Genomic DNA, 15,588 nt, shown 5'->3' on the forward strand with positions numbered 1-15,588 from the left:
ATCACTTTAAGGCAGAACATTTAAAATAAGAAAGAGCTCGTGAGTAGGTTGAAAAGGGGGTCTTACAGGCCTGCCTCAATATGGTGAAAATGGGGAAGCGAAAGGGAGCCAGGGCTGTAAAGGTTGTTTTGTAAAGTGGGTTTTTATTATGCACCGACTCTCTCCGCATTTACTTAACTCTTCACGGGCTGTTGGGTAGGTTAACACCCTTCAAGGCCTCTTTCATGTCCAATACCTCGTTTGTTTGTAAAGGAAAATGAGCCTTTAACACATTTCAACTCAGGGGAAAAAAGAGAGAGAAATTTTTTATTTTTCTTAATCAAAAATCAGCAAACCCTTTCCTTCATCCCAGCTCACATGATCCCTCAATCCAGTAGGAGCCTAAGGATCTCCTGTGGGTGAGCCTGAAGGTGTTTCCCCTCTAAGACATATTTTGGGTAGGATACTCCTACTTCTGTGGTAAAGCAGAACCAACATCAGATATCTTGAAGCCTGCACTTGAAATGGCTCCTCTGAGCTCCCAAGAAACCCACAGTGCCAGACTTGACACTCTTAGTATAATTTACTCCACGCAGAAAGTGCCGTGGGAACTGTCTATATATGTGCTATGTGCCTTGATGGGGACTCAAAGGGCTTCTCATTCCCTTATGTCAAGATGAAAGGCACTCAGGTGCTTTGAAGTATAATATTGTATGGTACTGCAAAATGCATACCTTAAGATTTATACAACTTTTAGATTGTGGTTTTTCTGGTACTTTTTTCCCCCTTGAAATCATGTGTGCTGCCAAACTTGCTCCAGCTCAATGGTTACTTTCAAATGTCTACTATGGGGATATGAGGTTTGGGAATGGGGCAGATTAAGAGACTTAACTCATGTGGTCATACCTATTAGTATTTCTTTGAGTGCTTTTCATTGTTTTTCTTTTATTAAGGGTTCCGTGGAAGCCCAGTGTGGGCTTGTTCTCAATGGTCAAGGTGGAGTGATAAGAAGAGGTAAGTGACGTGTTAAAATGAAACATTCTTCTCTCATCTGATACTTTGTTTTGAAGATCTAGTGGTGCTGTTAGGCATCAGATCCCTTGTCTGATGATTAAGAAAACAACTGCTCATGGTCAATTACTTTTGTCCCACATAGGCATACTCCCATCCTCCATTGAGGCTTGAACCCAGCCTGTGCCCCAAAGAGCTGTGATAGAAGCAATTTGTTGTTCTTCATGGAACAGTGACAAAATCAAAGTTGAGGGGTTGGGGGAGGAGAAAAAAGAAAAGAAAAGAAAGGGAAAAAATCCTTCTCACACCTCTTTTCTCTATCACCACATCCTCAAGCAGAATTTCTGGTCCCTTTTAGCCCTAAATGTGCCAGCCACAGCCTGGGTGATTGAGGTGATGGTGTTAGCTTGAGGCTTTGAAGGATTCTATGAAAGGCTAGATTCGTTGAGGCTTCAGGGAAGGCTAATGAAACACCAATATTGTAGCTGCCCTTATTTTTCTAAGTGTCCAGAACATTTCTTTCTTTAAGGGAGGTGGGAGGAGGAGGTGGTGTTAACTGTACCGGATAAAGCTTTCTTGTTCCCATCTGTTGAGGAAAACATCTGAATCCAGAGTTACCCATGGAATTGGAAAGGGGTGGGGGAGAGAGGCAAGAGTTGAGAGCTGTTGATTTTGGCTCAGACACTGAGGGGGGCTGCATCTCAGATGTTCCATTTTGACAAAAGGTTTTGAACTATGACATTTTAAGGGCCTCAAGGCAGTGCAGATTTTGCTGGCTTCCCCACTTAACTGTACCCAGAGCCTCTGAAGCTTATTTTCCTAGCAAAGCTGAGTAACCCGAGGAGCACACAAGGCAAGGGGACCAGCTGTTATCCCAACTTCATACGAATTAATAAGATGTGGCCTATTCACCAGGGCTAATTCCAGCTCCAGGGCCGCAGTTGTCTTTAGTAACTGAACTACTAAAGACTGAATCACTTCTGATGGCACCAAATAAATGTCCTCCAGTCCCTGCCCATCCCTTTCAAAGCTTGTTGAAAGATTCCACTGCTTTCCCGAAGAAAGAAGTGGATTCTTTCATGTTTAAACTGCAGGCTTTACAACTGGGTGTCCGATATGAAATTCCATTTAAATCGAGGAGGAAAGAAAACACAGATTGCCTTTCTTTTGGAACTGGACAGTTGTCATAGTGGGTACTTGGAATAGCCCCTTCAACTCTGTTGTTTCACTCAATGGAGATTGGAAACTATTTAAAAAAAAAAAAAAACACTAGTGTTGCTCCATAAGGATTTTTTTTTTTTAATGAGTAACATCAGGCTTGTCAGCCAGGCTAACTAACATTCAGCCATGTTGAAGCGATATGAAATAGTCCCAAGACTGGTGAGAATTGCAATAAAATACACATACGGTTCAAGGGAGGGGTTAAAATGCATAGTGAGAGAGGTGTCTGGTGAGACATGCTGATCTGGGTCTGTTGGGGCGGTCACGCTAAAGGTGAGGCTGAGCGCTCAGGGCGCACGGAGATGTCGGTGGTGCTGAAGGACAGCGCCACTAATTAGCGCCCAGAGCCGGCTCCTCCCAGAGCCCGGCTGGCGCTACTGCGGTAGACGCGCTCAGTTCGGCACTGGCTCCTCGATCACCTTCTCAACGCTTGGAAATTGCATCAGATCTTACAGTAGCTGGCTGAGGGTGGGAATTATTTGAGACCGAGGGCGGGAGATGGAAGGGAGGTGGCTAGGTAATCAGTTGAGTTTTTGGAGATTTAGGGGACACCCCCTCAGCATTCCCCACCACCACCAAGAAAGGCCTAGGCTCTTGGGGAACTACAAAATGGGAACTGTGGTCCTGTCCTATGAGGGCCACAGAAATGGTCTTCCTTAGGTAATGTTTTCTTGTTCTTGTAGGATTCGGTGTCACTTCGTTTCACCTGAAAAATCAGTGTGGATCCTGTTATTTTAAACCAAATATTGATCTTTTAGGAGTCCAACATAGCTCCAAAGAGAAAGGGGCGGTAACTTGGGGCTTTTATCTGTATTGTTTGACTAAACCCCAGACCTCCTCCCCCCACCCCCCCACCCTGCAAAGGAATTCAGAATTTAGCTGCTGAGTTTATTCCATTTCCACATGTCTTAGAGAAAGGCCAATTAACTTGGTTGAACCCCGGAGACCAAGTGTGTGTCTGTGTGCGTCTGTTACTCTGAAACAATCAATGTTCATGACAATTTACAAATGGATAGCAAGGAAGTCTTGCTTAAAAGGTTTTGTACATCCTGCAGGAGCCTGCCCAGCCCCTCAACTCAGGACTCCCCGTTTTCAAAGAAGAGCTAAAGAAGCCCCTTCTCTCTGTTGTCTTGGTGGTGCACTGTATTCCTACTACAAATAGCTCAAGTCACCTTTGTTCATCACAATTCAGAAGGACACTAAGTCAGGCAGTCTGCCTTATTGCCATATTGTGTAATATGTATTGTTTAGATAGGAATGTTCTGTTTCTCTTCTAATCCATGTTTACAGGTGACTCTCCACAGGAAACATGATTTCTTGAAAAGCACAACTTTTTGCTATCTTTCCTCCCCCTGCTAAGTTCTCTGATAAACTTACATTTCCAATGATTTTCAGAATTTACTGTGGGGAGGAACAAAACAGATTTCACTTCCAAAGTCTCCTGAGTACTCTTCAAGAAGAAAGACCACAAAGTGCCCACATGAGTTCACCAGGGAGAGGCTATCCTGGTTTGCAGTGTGTGTGTATGTGTGTGTGTGGGGGGGGGTTGAGGGTGGGGGGGTTGAGGGAGGTGCTCAGTTCTTTAAATTTGGCCATTTCTATTTGCAAAGAACAAAATACCACTTCTCTGACTCACTTCGATAAGTGGCAGTCATATTGTTTTTGCCTCTAATGAAGGCCTGGTAGCCAAAGAAAGCGCCTAAGAGGGGCAGCGGCAAGGTAATTACCACCTAGATAAAATATTTGCCACCGCCTCGGAGGTACAGCTCCCGCGCGCTCACTCTCGCTTAATGGTGTGCGCGATTTTGCCCGCAGCCCCGCCACTCCAACCATCAGAACCAATAATCTTTACTTTACCCTGCGCTCGAGTATCGATAGCTTCTCTCGCCTCCGGCTTCGGCTTTGATATGTTAATATTTCTGAGTAGCAAATTCTGCAGAGATCATATTAATGTTGTACGTACAGAGTGGAGCTTTGCCTTCGTTGAATATTCAGATACTGGGTTTCAAAAGGCATCTCTTGAAGAAATGAGGCTTCTATTTACAGGAGTCGTCTGTGTTTTTAATCATTAAAAAAAGAAAGGAAAACCCACTCTTCTTTTCCCCATGAATCTTCTGAGGCTCCCTCATGGCCTCCTCCCCTTTGTCAGGCGCTGGTCCCTTTCATTTCTCGCTCTGAGAATTTAATAGTAGAACAATGTTGATGACGACGGCGACGATGATGATGATGCTAATAATGAATGGGTCTAGATTGGAATGGCGGGGGTAGGGGTTCAGTAGGGTAGGGGGCTGTGGCCTTCAGACGAGGATGGAGGTGAGACGAGAGGACTCAGCTTTCCCATAGTTGGGTGAGAAGTGACATTTTGGCCCTGGTCTTTTTTGAGAAATCGGGATGGCAAACTCAAAAAAAAAAAAAAAAAAAAAGGCAAGAAAGAAAAAATGAAAAAAGTGAAGAGGGGAAGCGCCCTTGTTTCGCTTTGTGATCACTCTGCCTTGCAGCCCCAGGCTAATTTCAGACGCTTAAATACCGCCATAGCCTCTGGGCCACGCGGAGAGGGAGCGGACCCGGCCACGGGCAGGCAGGAGCGCTTTCCGGATTGCCCGTGGCTACACAAAATACAAACTACTTTGAATCAAAACATTTTTGGGGAATTAATATGATCTGAACTCTGCACGTTTTAAGAGAGCTGGAGTTTGTCAGATTGCTTAGAGGTGACTGGCACGCCAAGGAGGAGGCATTTACGCTGAGGTACAAACATTGTCAGATCTGATTTAATTTTTTTAAAATGCTTCTGTGAAATGGAGTTTAGCATCAATCACCCAGTCTGCCAATAACCGGGTGGATGCACCTGACCGCTTTTCCCTTCTACAGCCCCCGCAGCTGGCTGCCCACAGGCTGCTTGGGCAGGAGGATGGATGAGCTGATTCTGCGCTTTCAGTTTTGCGAGGGCCCTGAGCTTTGGAACTCGAGTTAGAAAGAGACTCGGGCTCTCTCAGCGGCTTCCAGAAGGAGTTACATTGGAGTAGGGTGGGAAGCCTTGTTCCTCTTCTTTTGTCAGGGCCCCCAGAATCTCTCTTTACTAGAATCGCCAAAACTCATCTCTAAAGCTCATCCATTTTGAAAATACAGCAGAAACACACCTCTCCTGCCTCGTTAGTCCCCAAATACAGATGCTGCAAATTTGGAATCCAATCTTCTTTATATGAAGACTGAAATTCATATACCAAAGGATCTATAGGCATGGTTTCTTAAAAACCTTTTTTTTTTCTTTTGCGGGGGTAGGGGAGCACCTTTTCCTTAGCCTACTGCCTTCTCTCTCATTTCTTTGTTGCTTTGAAAATAACAAGAATCAAAGCACTCCCTGCATTGAGAAATGGGGATTAATTCACACACACACAATTACACACCCACTGCCACATTAAACCAGTAAGTCTCTTAGTGCAGACCTCCTTTCTTTTGTTCTGCCTGGAATCTGCACTGGGAGGAGCGTGTTCAAACCTGGTAATCCAGTTATACCTGTAAGGGTATATCCTTCCCTCAAACAGCTCAGTTAGCGGCTGATGCATCATTTGAGGCCTATTTGATTGCAATTAAACCACTATCCCTTTGCTGCTTGATTACAATTAGTATCTGCTGCGGGGGGTGGGGAGGAGAAACGAGGGGATTACGCGGGAGGTTTGGGATTGAGAAGGGCGAAGGGCTGGAGAGGAAGCAGCAGCGAATGATCCTACCCCACCCAGCTCACACGCACACCTCACAGAAAGGCACCCGCAGAACAAACAGGGACAGGAAACTCCTATAATCGCTTACACATTTTTAATGTGTCAGAAAAAAAAAAACGAGCGATCACTGGAGATGAAGAAGGGGAGAAAAAAAAATCCCTGCCGTTTGTATTTCTTTCATTTGAATTGTAAACATCTGTTTGGCTGTAAGGCGAACAGAACGTTTATTTTGCTCTCAAGATTTGGTCTAATTATGTCAACACCGAAGCGGCGGGGAGTGGGGCGGCGCTGCGGCTTGGGAGAGGGAGAGGCTGCGCGTCAGGGCCGGGCGCCCGCAAGCCCGCCGCGAGGTATCGATCGCACCTGCCCAGCGCGCGGGGCCTCCAGCCATCACCCGCTCTCCGAGAGGAAGGCACCCAGAGGGGGCACGTGGCTTAGAGGCAGCTTTGGGGGCGCCAGGAGACCCACGGTTCCTTGGAGACGGCCGCGGCTGTTTCCTCTGCCCTGATTGCCTGGATGAGACGAGGAAAAGCGCGCTCAGGCGTCGGCGCTGGTCCTTCCATCCCGCAGCGGCGCAAAACGTGGGTGGGGATCCCGTTGCGCCCCGCAGCTCGCACCCCGGAGACGTGTAGGTGCTCAACACAGTGGTGGAGTTGAGCGGGCTTCGCTCAGGTTGCTGAGCACGGGTACGTCCATTTTCCTTTGCTGCTCCTCACGAGCTGGGGAAGTGAATGGGGCAGGCGTGAGCATCCCCATTTTGCAGAAGGACAGACCAAGGCTCAGAGCTATTCCTCAGAGGTCGCACGGATCGTGAGTTGGCCAGCCTCTTACTCGCAGATCATACTGTGTCTGACAACCCGGGGCCAGTGTCTCCAGCCACACCAGAAAGAGCAAACAAAGCCCCGCCTGGTTTTTCTTTGGCCTCATGAGATCAAACAAGTTCAGGCAGCTGAAGGATCTGCATTGTGTGTTTTTCATGCCTAGTTTTGTCCCCTGCAGTTTCTTTGGCTGACATTTCCCTGTAGCTATGGCAAAGTTATCTCTTTTATGATAGTCATGTTCTAGACTGGTGACCTTAAGTAGATAGTACCTGATTTCTTATGCCTGTTTCTACAGCTACAGATTTGAGTTAGAGCGTCACTAGAAATGGGAAGCCCTATCTCCAAATTTCAGTTTTGAAAATAGTGCCCTCCATAGAAGTTTTACTTCTGGGCACTATGAATACCCGGATTGTGGGGCCAGAGACACCTCTAAGTGGAGTGCTGGATATAGAATGAACGCTACATAATTTCAATAAGAGCCAACATGCAACAAAGGCGCCCTGAAGGACTTCAGCTGGTAACACTGGAGATGAGTACTGTAAATGGCTTGGCATGGTCAACTCTCCTAACTTTCCTTTGAAATCTCATCATTGCTATCTGTGGTCTGGATCCCCTTAAAGAATCTCTGGACCTTCATTCTAAATTCAAAAATCTGGTTATGTGGACCCATTACTCTTTTCTTCCTCCCCCAAAAATAAACCACTGAGAAGAAAGATATCAGGTTCTCCATGCTGCTGCAAATTCTACAAGTTGCCAAATCTTTAGCCAGGACGAGAGAGTTCCCCAAGGCTGCAGCAATGCCAACTATCAAAGCAACAGAAATTCCCTTTAAAGATGCTGTGACATAAAAAATAAAAGCCTCTAGAGTTGATGGCTAATTCTGAATACAAAATAAATCCTCCAGGCAGTTTGTGTGTGCATAAAGCATACTCTTAATATGCAGCCTGTGTAACTTACCTAATAAATGCTTATTTGAGCATAAGCCAAAAGCCCAACCTGGATGCAGGAAAGACCCGGAGCCCGGGGAGATAACACTTGGCTAGGTAGCAGATCCAGTGACTTCCCTGGGAGCAGCTGGCTTTCAGCACATGGGATTCACTTTGCCAAAAGGGGACAATTTTCCAATTGGAGAAAGCCAGATTTAACTCCTTTTTTTTTTTCCAAAAAAATCTTTTATATTCTTCTGTGGCTCCCTAAATTAGGTTTCTAACCCACTATATATTAGAAAAGGTCTAAAACTGTGCCTTCTTTTCCCTTGGCTTGCTAGGAAAGTAACACATGCACAAATATTCTTCTCTCATAATTTACTTGAGAACCATTGGATAAGATTCCTTGTGTCCTCAGTTGTGTATTGGCTATTGTACAAGTGAAGAGGGCTTATGTAAGAATGTAAATTTGCTTATGATTCCATGACTGTGGGTGGAGGCCCATTTTCAGAAGAGGGCTCTTTGAATTTTAATATAGACATGATTTCTTAATATTTTTGCTTCACATGACCCCACAATGACCTAAGTCCTAAAGTTATCAGGGTCCTGAGCCTGACAGTATGATGCTAAAAGCCAGCTTCATTGATATATTCTTGTTCATCTCAACTTTTGAAAAGCCATATAAGAGTTTATTTGTAAAATGCATCTTGTATCTGTAGGTATAAAGGGAGAGAATCAATGAAAGGATAATGGTAGTTCCAGGCCCCCAAATCTGGGAAAACTATGATGATGATGATGATGATGATGACGATGATGATGAGCTTTAAAGTTCTCTATGACAATGAAAATTGGGGAAGCCTAGGTGAATTTGTGTCAAGAACTCCTGAGGAAGGCATTTGCATGTTTTTCTGCTATGTTAACCGCAAGTTTAATGCCAGGAAAAGGATTTCAGTTTGACAGTTTGACAGATTGTGACCTCTCAGATTTCAGACCGAGGGCCAGTTTCCAGACACTAACATTGGGAATTTAGCCAAGTGTACAGGACTTGTCTTCCAGTTTGGAGAAGGCTGGCTGCTCCAATATTTGCAATATCCTCTCTTCTGTTTTGGGAGATCATTCAAGGTGATCACCAGCCTTACCAATGTCAAGGAGAAAGACATTTGTCCCAATACTTTTAGGGGAAACTTGGATGACTCTAGGACAGCCTCCAAGAATTCCAGGTAGTACAGGGGTAGAAACACTTTAAGAGTGAGGTTAAAAAAAAAAAAAAAAAAAGAGTGAGGTAAAGTCAACCTGTCTCTCCACTCAGATCCAGGACCCCTTCATGTTTTTAAGTATCCTCCCAGGTTCCTTAGCCACAGTGCCCAGAGAACACACCTAAATCTGAATGCCAGAAACCTCAGCAATACATTGTACCTGAGCGGCCTAGTAAAGGAGGGGAGGAGCTATGTGAGAGGCAAGTGGCAAGTCCTAGACCAGGGTTTCTCAAACTTTAATGTGCTCATGAACCTCCTGGGGATCTTGTTATAATGCAGATTCTGACCCAGAATGTCTGAAGTTGGACCTGAGATTCTGCATTTCTAGCAAGCTCCCAGGAGATGTCAGTGCTGCCAGTTGAGGGTGGTCCCTTTGAGTAAAAAGATTTTGGGCAACACTCCTGTTTGTTTTTCTTCTTCCACCTATTTTTCTCTTTTCTCCCATAGAATTTGACCTTTTTTTGGAGATGAGTCTTAAGATCTCCCATAGTTGAAGAACCAAATGTGTGCTCAGGAAAGCAAGCCTTGAATTTGAACTTGCCAATGAACCTCATAAGCTTGGCCTTCAGATTGTTCAATGCATGAAGAGGCAGCCTTAGATGTCAGGGCTGTGTAGCCACCATGTTAGCAGTATGGACTTTGGCTCAGGATTTTTGCAGTATGGGAGAACTGGGCAGCAGGAAACTCTCTTCAATGATTATCATCTTGGGTCCTCAAGTCTACTTTAAGTGCCTGAAGTTAGGGAATGTACTCTGTTATCCTAGAGGAGAGCAAAACTCAAGGGGCTTTCTGGAGCTTGGAGACAAAAGGATTCTGCTCCAGGGGCCCTAGAATGGCAAAATTGCTTTGGTGATTTAGCTATTAGCAGTTATCTTTGCTTTGTTCCCTAATAGTAATAATGATAATAACAACAACCAAAGCAATAATATCATTAGCCACTAACATTTAATGTAACCATTACTGCGTTCTAAGTGCTGTGCTGTATTTGACTGGGTATGCCAATCCTGAGGTCTTAGCATGTGGTAGAGAGATGTGACCTATCATCCACACCCACATGGGTTGAAAATTTATGACAATGGGCTGATTATTTTTGGTGGTACCTGGAAACTGAGTTATTCCAGTACCTACAGTTGGTAAGTGGATAAGCAAAAAGAGATGGACATTTTCAAACAATTTGGAAAAGAGATTTCAAAACTCTTGTCTACATAGTAAGTCATGGGTAAAATAAATCCATCCATTGTATATATTGCACATACGTGCATACTCATAGAGAAATGAAAAAATAATACATACCCTCTGTGGGGTTAACTGGTGGAGTTTGGGGTTCTTTGAAGTGTGTTTTGTGTGTGTGTATGTCAAAATTAGCACTGATGAGCCAGCCAACACTAGATAGGATGCTAATTTTTGCTAAAAATTGTAACCCCACAAACATGTTTTATATGATATTTGAAGGATAAAATCTTTATTGTTATTTGAAAGGACATCTTCAGAGGAGCTTTCTGAGATGATCCAGGTGATGTATACATGAGAATAGTTGTTGCCATGTATTCCCAAATCCCAAGTAGTGCCTTGATGTTAACTGTCTTTCGTGCAATTATCTCCTCTCACTGTCACTAATATGTAATATATTTCCCCCCTCTTCAAGGTGGCACATGTGTGGTCAACCCCACAGACTTGTTTTGCTCTGTCCCTGGCCGTTTGTCCCTTCTCAGTTCAACTTCCAAATACAAGGTGACCATTGCTGAGGTGAAGAGGCGCCTCTCACCACCTGAATGCCTCAATGCTTCACTCCTGGGAGGCATTTTGAGAAGGTAAGAACTGTTTTCTGGCACATTGTGTCTTCTAACTGTACTGATACAATACTCCTCAGCCCTCTGTCTTTAGGCCTTCGGTCTCATGTTGAATTCCCCACCTGGTCACATCCTCTCATCAATTCCCTTAGAATGTGAACTTTCAAAACCCAGTTTTTATTTTGTTTTTGGGCAGAGCAAAATCCAAGAATGGGGGCCGCTGCCTGAGAGAGAAACTGGATAGGCTTGGCCTGAATTTGCCAGCAGGAAGACGGAAAGCAGCCAATGTTACCCTCCTTACTTCCTTAGTTGAAGGTATGATTTTTCAGCTCTGCAAGGTAATGGTAGAAAGTTAACAAACTCAGATTTGTCAGATTATGCTGTTTCATTTTTGCCTATAGTATTAAGCAAGACAGTTAACAGTTACAGGTGAATTTCCCAGTTAATCATGACAAAGATAACTAAATTAGACAACATAAGGCTTAGATAATTAAAATGTCATTTAATATACTAATCCTGGCAATAATAAAGAAGAAGACAATGCAAGATTTAAGTACTTCGACCAGTATTTTCTAAATAACAGCAACAACAACAACAACAACAACAACAACAAAAACTGGCTTTGCTACTGTCGTTTTTATTACTATTTATCTTGGAGTTCAGGTAAATCTGGTTTACCTAATTATTATGCAGTGCAACATGCTCTATAGGATAAGTAATCACCCTTTATATAGTGTTCACAGGAGTCTAGGCAGGATACCAAGCCTGAGAGCATATTGTGTTAATCCTAGTAGGCATCTCTTAAAGTACAGTGAAGTTCCATGGCTTTATGGGTGGATAAGCTGAGTTACAGAGGGGTTAAGGTTAACCAGTGATATAGAGACAGAGGCAGTAATATATTCCCAGAAGGTATTGTTTTCCCAACTTACCTTTTCCTTTTTGTTTCTTCTGTAAGGACTAAACTACATAATCTTATTCAAACTTCTTTTAAGAAGAGGTATTATTGAAGGCTTATTTTTAACTTTTTGGGGGAGCTTTTGAATGTCAAAGGAGAGTTCTTCCATAACCCAGAATGCTATTATTTTAAATCTGAACAAAGGGGCCTTTTAATCAAAACTCACCTAAACACACTTGTGAAACTTTTCTTGCCTTGGCTACTCTATTGTCTATAAGGCACTATAGGAAGTGAAAAGTAATGGAAACACACGCAAAAAAAAATCTTGCCTTGGGCAGCCTGGGTGGCTCAGCGGTTTAGCGCCACCTTCAGCCCAGGGCCTTATCCTGGAGACCTGGGATGGAGTCCAACGTCAGGCTCCCTGCAGGGAGCCTGCTTCTCCCTCTGCCAATGTCTCTGCCTCTCTTTCTCTCCCTCTCTCTCATGAAAAATAAAATCTTAAAAAAATCTTGCCTTTATCCAGATTATCAATTCATACCATTTACTGTATAACTTTGTAAACTAGCATGTTCTAGACATTTGCTTTGTTCCCTAATTGCAGTAATGACAACAACAACATTATTGACCACCAACATTTAACTGGTATTACCATTACTATTGTCCTATGTTTTGTGATGTGTTTGCTTGTGTGTGCTGATACTGAGAACTGACGGATGGTAGAAGTTGACCTGTCATCCGCTCATATGGGTTGGGAGTACTGGGGAAAGGATGAGGTAGAAAAAAATGACACATGGGTTGATTCTAAAAGTATATAGATTCCTGTTCAATTTAAGTAAGAAGATAATTATAGCTATTTAACAATAGAACAAAACACTCAGAATATAATGAAGTGCATTGAAGAATCATATGAGTGGTAGGACTTGATTGGCTCTTAAACCCAACTCTGCAGGAAAATCAACTCAGGAGGTTTATAAAAAATATTTGGGCCCCTTCCCTAACCAATTGAAACTCAATCTCTGGGGGTATGGCCCAGGCATCTATTCTTTTTTCAACACCCCCAATGATTGTAATGTATTATGAGGTTTAAGGATCATTGATCTAAATGTTTCTTGAAATCCTTTCCACTTCCTAGGATGGACTGGCTGAATTCTCATAAAATTTGTAATAAGTGTGAAAATTAAAGGCCCTAGCAAAGACCATTTTCTGTAGTGTCTGTGAATATACTGGCCAATATATCTGAAGAGCCATATATAAAAGGGTATATTCACAAGTCTTCTTACTGATTTTTATGGTAACCAAGCACTGAAGTATCCTGTGTAGGAATCATGAATCTATGCTAACAGAAGAAGTACAAGTTAAATATGTGAACTCCTAGGATGATCTTTGTGGTCTTGCCATCTACTCTTCAACATACCTTTCCTACCGTAGAAGTATCTAGCTAACTGTGTTCTATTCATTTGACGTGTGTTCATGGAGGAGTCACATCAGCCTTGGCTGATGAAACCTAAGATTTTATTCTTTCCAGACACTTTAATTGGATGCTTTTGAAATGCCCTAAATCCTCATGATGTAGAGAAATACATTTTTTATTGTTTAATTCTAGACACTCACTGTGATGGAATTGAGGAAAACATATTTATTTATTTATTTATTTTAAAATATTTTATTTATTTATTCTTAAGAGAGACACACACAAAGAGGCAGAGACATAGGCAGAGGGAGAAGCAGGCTCCATGCAGGAAGCCTGACGTAGGACTCGATCCCGGGTCTCCAGGATCACGCCTTGGGCTGAAGGTGGCGCTAAACCGCTGAGCCACCGGGGCTGCCAAGGAAAATATATTCAGAGGCAAAAGGACCTTTTGCATCCCTTAACTCTCCATGTATTATAACCCTCAAATGCATATGCACACTATCTCTCGGTCTCTCCACCCCCCCGCACACACTTAAAAGTTTTACTATGATGTGTTATATTCTCTGATTTTTATATGATTCCATATTTTTGTGTTCTTTTTAAATGCTGATTATAAACCTACTAAATTTATTTCAAAACCCATACTGAGTCATGATCCACAGTTTAAAAAACTGTAAGTTGTCTTAACACATGGAAAGAATCTAATACTTGAAGAACAAGGATATGCCATCTAAATTAAAATAGGATTCATTTTATCGCTGGGCTGACCTGAAGAGCAGTTGTGTTGTTGAGGACTCTCCTGTATATTTTTATTCCCACATTTTGGTTGGGTTGGTTATGACACCTGATGACTCTTTTCCATCCAGCAAGATGCCATTTTGTGCAGTAGGCACATAGTCTTTGGAATCCTATAGATGATGCTAGATGTATACAGAATAATGGTGACTTAATTCTGACTTATCAAAACCCCTGGAAGTTTGACATAGTTAATGCTTCTCTTCAGTACTTTTGGGATTTTGGTCCTTTTTTGCACTAATATGGGTCTGATTTAGTTCTTTCAGATTCTTTAGTGAAAGGGCAGCTGTGCTGGGTGCCCACTCAGGCTCGGTTTTTGTCTGCTGACTCTCTGAATAGCGCCCACAGAGAATAACTTTCTCTGATTGTTTGCTTGGTGGGGCAGGGCCATGCAAAATTACTCACATACTTCCTTAAATGAGAATTCAGCAAAGTGTTTTTAAAAAGTTCCCTCGAAATGTCTTAAACATTGCCTTTTGGTGACTGTACCCACTAGCTAGAAAACACTAGATAATCTTCATGGTAGGATCACCATTTGTGTTATTGTTTCTGGTGCCCATTTTGACAAATGTTTAGGTCACAGAGATGACAACTCCTAAGTCGTGTGGGTGTGGGGGACTAGTGAAAAAGTTAACTGAAAAACTGGCTAGCTGTTCAGAAATGTTTAGTGTTTGTAAAGTTTGCAACAATGAACAACGTGCCATTATCCCAATGTAAAAAAAAAAATTGAAAGAAAAATTGCTTGTATAATTTTAAGCGGTAAATTAAAACTTCCCCATATTTACCAGTTGGTGCTTGTAAGACTTTAAACTGACCATGTCTTTGGGTGAAACTTGTCTCCTGTCAAACATATATTGTAAGAGCCAGCAACATTTCAGATTAATTTTTTTCAGAAATTCTAAAACTATATTCCTAGTCATCAAAAATCATCCATCAGTTTTCTTATAAATATGTGTTCTTATGGGAAGGAATAGTATTTTTTGACCATTCTTATTGATATTTCCCATTTATCTCCTAGATGTTCTTTTTCTATTTAAAGTTTATTTATTTATTTTTAAGGATTTATTTATTTATTCATGAGAGACACAGATAGAGGCAGAGACATAGGCAGAGGGAGAAGCAGGCTCCCTCCGGGGAGCCTGATGTAGGACTCGATTCCAGGACCTTAGGATCAAGCCCTGAGCTGAAGGCAGATGCTCAACTGCTGAGCCACCCAGGCGTCCCTCCTAGATTTTCTTCAATAACCCATATGTATATTTGAATACCAGTATCTAGTAATATAGCTTTTCTTAAATGACTCTCTTTTTAAAAAGCTTTTATTTTAATCCCAGTTAGTTAACATATAGTGTAATATTAGTTTTAGGTGTAAAATATAGTGATTCAACAATTCCATACATCACCTAGTGCTCATCACAAATGCCTTCCTTCATCTCCATCATCTATTTCATCCCTCCCTCTAAACCCCTCCTTTCTGTTTGTTCTCTCAGTTTGTTCTCATAGTTAAAGAGTCTGTTTCTCAGTTTGTCTCTCTCCCTTTTTATTCCTATTGCTCATCTGTTTTGTTTCCTAAATTCCACATATGAGTGAAATGATACAGTAATTCTCTTACTCACTTTCTCTTACTGACTTATTTTCCCTAGTGTTATACTCTCTAGCTTCACCGACGTCATTGTAAATGGCAAGATTTCATTCTTTCTTTGGCTGAATATTCCATTGTGTGTGTATGTGTACATGAACAACCCATCAACCGATGAACACTTG

At 42.5% G+C, this 15,588-nt stretch overlaps 1 protein-coding gene across 1 annotated transcript in view; it reads left to right on the forward strand.

Moving 5' to 3' along the window:
• Nucleotides 1-15,588, forward strand: part of TFAP2D (transcription factor AP-2 delta) — a 55,627-nt gene that overhangs the window by 3,225 nt on the left and 36,814 nt on the right. The window contains exons 2-4 of the mRNA XM_025419009.3: nt 933-993; nt 10,582-10,747; nt 10,923-11,041. Coding sequence (XP_025274794.2) covers nt 933-993; nt 10,582-10,747; nt 10,923-11,041 — 346 coding nt within the window. The remainder of the gene's footprint in view (nt 1-932; nt 994-10,581; nt 10,748-10,922; nt 11,042-15,588) is intronic.

This window comes from Canis lupus, chromosome 12 (assembly GCF_003254725.2).
Source record: "Canis lupus dingo isolate Sandy chromosome 12, ASM325472v2, whole genome shotgun sequence".
Taxonomy (NCBI): Eukaryota; Metazoa; Chordata; class Mammalia; order Carnivora; family Canidae; genus Canis; species Canis lupus.